The following is a 7,500-nucleotide window of genomic DNA, read 5'->3' on the forward strand; positions in this document are numbered from 1 at the left end:
ATCCCACCGCCAGGTCGCGGCGCCGCCGGAGCTAATAGATGCAGCTACATTAGCCTGAAGAGGTGGGGGGGGGGACCCTCCCTCCCCAACCCTCCCGGTCCACCCAGAACCCCCCAGAACCACCCTATCATAAATAAACACGTCTTTACAGAAATTCAGGTGGTTCATACAAAGTCGCCCCATCCAGGTGTCAAGGATGTGAACGGTAACCATGGAAACCAGAACTGTAAATATGTTTATTTATGTTGTAAAGTTGGACATTTTACCTCCAGACCTGCAGTTTGCCTGCAGACGCAGATGCAGACGCAGGCATCTGCAGGGTCTGCAGGGTCTGCAGGGTCTGGGGGTCTGCAGGGTCTGCAGGCGCAGATGCAGGCGTCTGCAGGGACTGCAGGATCTGCAGGTTCTGCAGGGTCTGGATCCAGACCTTGGTGGTCTTTAAGGCTCCAACCGAAGTCGGGCTGCCGGTCCTGGGGGGGGGGTTTGTGCAGGGGGGGCATGTGTTCATTCACTCACTCAGTCACAGCGGGTCTAAGGCCCGTGCTGGAGTGGTGCGGGGGTGGGAACGAGGTCCTGGGTCCACCAGGGCTTCTTTGGTTTGGTCCACGTCCCCGGCGGTGAGTTGGACTTGTCTCCGTCACCAGTTCTGTCTGTTGTGGACAATGTGTCTGCGTCTGTGTCTGCGCCTGCATATGTGTCTGCATCTGCATGTGTCTGCTTCTGCGTTGCACCTCCGTCTGCATATGTGCCTGCGTCTGCATATGTGCCTACGTCTGCACCTCCGTCTGCATGTGTCTGCATCTGCATACCTTCCTGTATCTGCGCCTTGCGTATTTAATTCCGTCTGCATACCTGCCTGCGTCTGCGCCTGCATAAAAAAGTCTAAATGTCGGGAAAAAAGTCCGAATAGGCAAAAGAATAGTATTTCAACTCGTCATTTAGACTTTTTTCTCGACTTTTTTCTCCAGTGGGAAGAAGGAAAGACCACGACAACCAAGAACAGGACGCACCGGTGGAGGAGATACATTCCTTTATTAGCGTCTGGGACGTCCGTCCACCGCGGGGACGTCGAGACGAACCGGACCAGAAACAAAATACAGACAAATCAAATCAACGTTTCAGGAGGTTCTGCAGCAACAACGTCAAAGATCCAACAACAAAAGTCTTCAATCACGTGGGTTCAGGTTCGGTCGGGTCCCGGTCCAGGTCCAGGTTCAGGTCTGGGTCCCGGTCTGGTTCCAGGTCCGGGTCCGGGTCTGGGTCCGGGTCCTCTGCAGGTTCTGGACGTCTGAGACGACTCCGGTGTAATGTTGAAATACAATTTCGAGAAAAAGGTCGAAATGTATTTTAACTTTATTCTCGAAATTTCGACTCTATTCATAAAATTTCGACTTCACAAAATTTCGACTTTTTTCTTGAAATTGTATTTCAACATTAATCTCAACATTTCGACTTTTTTCTCAACATTTCGACTTTTTTCTCAAGATTTCGATTTTTTACTCTGGTGGGGCCGAAACTAAAACCCCGGAGTCTGCAGGACTTTAATAACCGTCATAACTTTTATAACTTCAATAAAGTAACGTGGGCGTGTCCACGAAGCCCCGCCCCCAGGTGATGTCATTGGTCTGATTGGACGTCAACTGATTGGACGGAAAGGCTGAAGCCCCGCCCACAAATACCTGACCTGCATTTAAACGAGGAACGTCGGTACGTTTGGAGGCAGAGCTTAGCTAGAGCCCCGCCCCCTCATCCGCAGGCCTCCAGGAGCTCAACCAATCAGAAGACAGCTGTCTAACGAGCGCTGCCCGCAGCAGAAATGGTTGGTTTGAAATAATAATAATAATAATAATAATAATAATAATAATAATAATAATAATAATAATAATAATAATAATAATAACGATAATAAAAATCGAAATTTTGAGATTAATTTTGAAGTGCAATCTCGAGAAAAAACTTGAAATGTCAAGAAAAAAAGTCGAAATATCGAGAAAAAAGTCGAAATATCGAGAAAAAGGTCGAAAGAGAGACGTCCAACAAGAGGGACGTCCAGTTCCACCAATCAGAAGACACGTGTCTAACGAGCGCCGCCTGCAGCAGAAATGGTTGGTTTGAAATAATAATAATAATAACTAAAGTTGTTGCCGCGGCGCGGCGCAGCGCTACACAGCGCTACGCTACGAGGGACGGAACATTCACCAAAGACGGACGGAAAACGGGCTTGGACAGACGTCTGATTCGGACCTGCAGACGATCATGCGAATCCTGAAAAAGCTTTGTATAAAAATGAGATGATTAGCTCCGGATCAAACAACAAAAACAGGGAAATGTTGCCTTCACTCTCGATCATGCAGCAACACAAACACAGGCTCTTATTTTGAAGGGGCATGAGAGGAAGTGAGGGTCCAGCTGCTCGAGTTCCAACCTTCAAAATAAAAGCTCAGAAACTTCAACATTCTGGCGACTCGGAATAGAAGAAGAAGAAGAGCCGCCGCGGGGCGTCGACGCCAAACCGAGGCAACTAGAGGAGCAGAAATCAGCCGCGACTACCCACAATGCACTGCAGCGTTACACATCCCAGCAGAACACCCGCCGGCTCGGTTGCTGGGCAACGGAGAGGGGAGAGACTCTCTGGACGAGAACAGGAAAACTAACTTCTCATTTCATCTGCTGCCGGTGCTCATGGGTAATGTAGTTTCTAGTCACATGTACGGAAGAGTATCAGGGCCAGGCAGGAGAAAGAAAAAAAATATCTTAGAGGAAGATTTTTTTTCGTTATGCACTTCGAGAAAAAAGTCGAAATGTCGAGATTAATGTTGAAATACAATTTCGTGAAGAAAGTCGAAATTTCGCGAATAAAGTCGAAATTTCACCTTTTTTCTCAACATTTCAATTTTATTCACGAAATGTACCTTTTTCTCAAAATTTAGACTTTTTTCTCGAAGTGCATAATGAAAAAAAGATCTTCCTCCTTTAAAATGTTATTTTCATTTTTCTCCTTACTACTGTTCCGTAGCTGGTGCTCATGGGTAATGTAGTTTTCAGTCACGGGTATGGAAGAGCTTTCTCAGCAGGAAAAGTACAAAAAAACAATAATCATATTGATGAAAGATGGGAATGATACACTAGACGTTCAGGTTTAAATTTAAAAACCGATATTTTGTCAGAATGAATGTCCGTTAACGTTGTTTGCTGCTTCGTTCTCAACCACAGAAAAGTCTGAGCTGATTCTGGCTCCTCTTCTTCACTCTGGTCTCAAACAGGAAGTGGGGGCGGGGCTGGAGGGGAGGTGCATTGTGGGTAGTGTAGTTTATGAGATGGCCTTGGCTTCAGGTAGGAAGGCCTCCCAGTACTTGATCAGCTGGAAGATAAACGGAGAAATAAGTCAGTTATTTCAGTTTTCCTATACGTCTTAGTCTTTAAACATATATTTAACATATATATTATGTAATTAAATAAACTCCTTTAAATGGTTTCAACTCTATAACCAGGATAAATATAATTAATCAATATTTAAAGGTTTCATCGTGGTTTTATTTACCTGCTGTTGCGTCTGAACCAGCGACTCCAGGTATTTAATTATGATCATTTTAAAGTCCTTTACTCGGTCCCTCTGTGGAAAAATAACCTTATTTTAATTATTTATTTTGATGAAATCTGAACAAACAAGTTTCCTTGTTGAAGGGGTCAAAGGTCAGGGTCAAAGGTTGGGGCGGAGTCAGAGGTCAGGGGGCGGAGTCAAATGTTGGGGGCGGAGTCAGAGGTCAGGGGGAGGAGTCAGAGGTCAGGAGGCGGAGTCAAAGGTCAGGGGGCGGAGTCAGAGGTCAGGGGGCGGAGTCAGATGTCAGGGGGCGGAGTCAGATGTCAGGGGGCGGAGTCAGATGTCAGGGGGCGGAGTCAGAGGTCAGGGGGCGGAGTCAGATGTCAGGGGGCGGAGTCAGAGGTCAGGGGGCGGAGTCAGAGGTCAGGGGGCGGAGTCAGAGGTCAGGGGGCGGAGTCTCACCTCGAACCTGCTGACCTCCTTGCGGATGGTCTTGGAGATTTGCTCAAAGTCCCGCTCCCCCTGCTGGACCTTGTCCTCCAGCTGGAACACAAACAACCAGGACAAAATTATTTATTTACTGATTTATTATTTATTAAATTCATTCATTGATAAAATAAATCAACAAATAATTCAATATAAACACAAATGTTCCTAAATTCTGAATGACAGGGAGCAGAAAGAAGAAGAATCTTATTTAATCTGCCCCTTTTTTACCAAGAAATCAATTTACAAAGAATGTAAATTAAAAAAAAACAACAAAGTTAACAAAAAACTAAAATAAAATAGCTGCCGGCCGACACAACCAATCAGAGAACAGGACGTAGTCAACGCTGCTCCACTTTCTATTGGTGGATTTGTGGAAGAAGAACGATTTAAAATGTGTATTTTTCTGTTTTAGTTACAACTGAACGATTGGACCAAATAAAACCCCAGAGATCAGGTGAGAAATAAAAATACAGCATTAAAAGAGGTGGACGCTAACTCCTCCCTCCGCTAAATAAACGTTATTTTATTTAATAAACTGAGGTGATTAGTGGGAGGAGCCTGATCGGGCCAGTCGACCAATCAGGGCAGACGGGGATTTCTGGGACGGAGAAGCTTCTTAGATTTGTGTTTTTACAAAAATGTAAAGTGCAGAAGCGAAAAACAACGAATGTAAGAGCAGATGGGAACAGCTGGGAACAGCTGGGAACAGCTGGGGAACAGCTGAGGAACAGCTGAGGAACAGCTGGGACCAGCTGGGAACAGCTGGGGAACAGCTGGGAACAGCTGAGGAACAGCTGAGGACAGCTGGGAACAGCTGAGGAACAGCTGAGGAACAGCTGGGAACAAATGGGAATAGCTGGGAACAGCTGGGAACAGCTGGGGAACAGCTAGGAACAGCTGAGGAACAGTTGGGAACAGCTGGGATCAGCTGGGAACAGCTGAGGAACAGCTGGGAACAGCTGGGAACAGCTGAGGAACAGTTGGGGAACAGCTGAGGAACAGTTGGGGAACAGCTGAGGAACAGCTGGGAACAGCTGGGAACAGCTGAGGAACAGTTGGGAACAGCTGAGGAACAGTTGGGGAACAGCTGAGGAACAGTTGGGGAACAGCTGAGGAACAGCTGGGAACAGCTGGGACCAGCTGGGAACAGCTGAGGAACAGTTGGGACCAGCTGGGAACAGTTGGGGAACAGCTGAGGAACAGTTGGGGAACAGCTGAGGAACAGCTGGGAACAGCTGGGACCAGCTGGGAACAGCTGAGGAACAGTTGGGACCAGCTGGGAACAGCTGAGGAACAGTTGGGAACAGCTGGGACCAGCTGGGAACAGCTGAGGAGCAGTTGGGACTAGCTGGGAACAGCTGAGGAACAGTTGGGAACAGTTGGGAACAGCTGGGGAACAGCTGGGAACAGCTGGGAACAGCTGGGAACAGCTGGGACCAGCTGGGAACAGCTGAGGAACAGTTGGGAACAGCTGGGACCAGCTGGGACCAGCTGAGGAACAGTTGGGACCAGCTGGGAACAGCTGAGGAACAGTTGGGAACAGTTGGGAACAGCTGAGGAACAGTTGGGAACAGCTGGGACCAGCTGGGAACAGCTGAGGAACAGTTGGGACCAGCTGGGAACAGCTGAGGAACAGTTGGGAACAGCTGGGGAACAGCTGAGGAACAGTTGGGAACAGCTGGGGAACAGCTGGGAACAACTGAAAACAGCTTGAAACATTTGGGAACAGCTGGGAAAAGTTGAGAACAGCTGAGGAACAGCTGGGAACAACTGGGGAACAGCTAGGGAACAGCTGGAAACAGCTAGCGACAGCTGGGAACAGCTGGGGAACAGCTGGGAACAGCTAGCGACAGCTGGGAACAGCTGGGAACAACTGGGGAACAGCTAGGGAACAGCTGGAAACAGCTAGCGACAGCTGGGAACAGCTGGGGAACAGCTGGGAACAGCTGGAAACAGCTAGCGACAGCTGGGAACAGCTGGGGAACAGCTGGGAACAGCTAGCGACAGCTGGGAACAGCTGGGAACAGCTGGGAACAGCTAGCGACAGCTGGGAACAGCTGAAAACAGCTGAGGAACAGCTCGGAACAGCTGGGGAACAGCTGGGAACAGCTGGGAACAGCTAGCGACAGCTGGGAACAGCTGGGAACAGCTGGGAACAGCTAGCGACAGCTGGGAACAGCTGAAAACAGCTGAGGAACAGCTCGGAACAGCTGGGGAACAGGTGGGAACAGCTAGGAAAAGCTAGGGAACAGCTGGGGAACAGCTGGGAACAGCTGGGGAACAGCTGGGAACATGTGGGAACAGCTGAGGAACAGCCAGAAACACAACACCGATGAACACAAACACGTGATGATGCTCAGCTAGATGCTAAATGCTAAAAGCTAAATGAAGTAGCCCAGAGATCTAAGCGGCGCGATGAGGAGAATGAAAGGAGGGAACAGGCAGTCAGGCCGGAGGACGGACAGCAGGCGTGTAGCTCCTATAATGTAATAATTTCCAGAAAATGTAATAACGCCTGAAAATGTAATAAATTTTGCACTTAACTCAATCGAAAATGTAATAAAATCCAATAATGTAATAAAATATCCTGACTGATATTGTAATAACATTTTTACCGATAATGTAATACCTTATTACATTATTGGGAATTTATTACATTTTCAGGTGGGTCTTTTTTTTCTTTTCCAAAACTGATAATGTAATACTTGACAAATAATGTAATATATATGTTCATTATCAGTCCAGAGTTCTACATTTTGAGTTTTAAGTATCTAAGAATGTTTTATACGCTGGATTTGAAACACCAGAATGACTATTGGGTTTAATTGCAGACTTTGAGTTCCATGTAATAAATTCCCAATAATTTGATAAGGTATTTCATTATTAGGAAAAATGTTATTACAATATCCGTCAGGATATTTTATTATATTATTGGGGAAGTTATTACATTATTGGGTTTTATTACATGTTTGATTGAGTTAAGTGCAAATTTTATTACATTTTCAGGTGTTATTAGTAACATTTTTAGGACATTATTACATTCTAGGAGCTACAAGGCAGACGGACAGACAGGGAAGGTCCTACCTCTTCAATCTCCTGGAGGCAGGAAGGCATGGCGGGGAACAAGCAACAAAAAATTTAAAAGAGGCTGGAAAAAAAGACAAAGGAAATCCAGAAACACGAGCAAAACAGCCAGGGAGGAAAAGAAAACAGGCAGGGAACCCAATCTAAAACCAGGGAGCGTCTGTTGGTGTCTGAAACCAGAGGATCAGTGGACTCAAGGACCAGGAAGACACTGGCAGCTGGTTTTAGACGGCCTACGTTACCCAGCATGCAGCAGGAGGCTCTACAGGTGCCAGCGTATAAAAACGGCTCAATAATAAGGATCTTTGGTATAATATTTGACCAAAACGAGAATCGTTTTGGTCAAATAAATTTTGTAATCTACATTTTAGTCTGTTTTTTATTCA

General features: G+C 46.6%; 1 protein-coding gene across 1 annotated transcript in view; it reads right to left on the reverse strand.

Annotated features, from left to right (window-relative positions):
• Nucleotides 1-1,013: 1,013 nt before the first annotated feature.
• snx2 (sorting nexin 2) overlaps nucleotides 1,014-7,500 on the reverse strand; it is a 31,847-nt gene continuing 25,360 nt past the window's right edge. The window contains exons 13-15 of the mRNA XM_061730297.1: nucleotides 4,004-4,084; nucleotides 3,542-3,613; nucleotides 1,014-3,361 (exon numbers count right to left, since the gene is read on the reverse strand). Coding sequence (XP_061586281.1) covers nucleotides 3,311-3,361; nucleotides 3,542-3,613; nucleotides 4,004-4,084 — 204 coding nt within the window. The 3' untranslated portion in view covers nucleotides 1,014-3,310. The remainder of the gene's footprint in view (nucleotides 3,362-3,541; nucleotides 3,614-4,003; nucleotides 4,085-7,500) is intronic.

Source organism: Cololabis saira, chromosome 9, assembly GCF_033807715.1.
Source record: "Cololabis saira isolate AMF1-May2022 chromosome 9, fColSai1.1, whole genome shotgun sequence".
Lineage (NCBI taxonomy): Eukaryota > Metazoa > Chordata > Actinopteri > Beloniformes > Belonidae > Cololabis > Cololabis saira.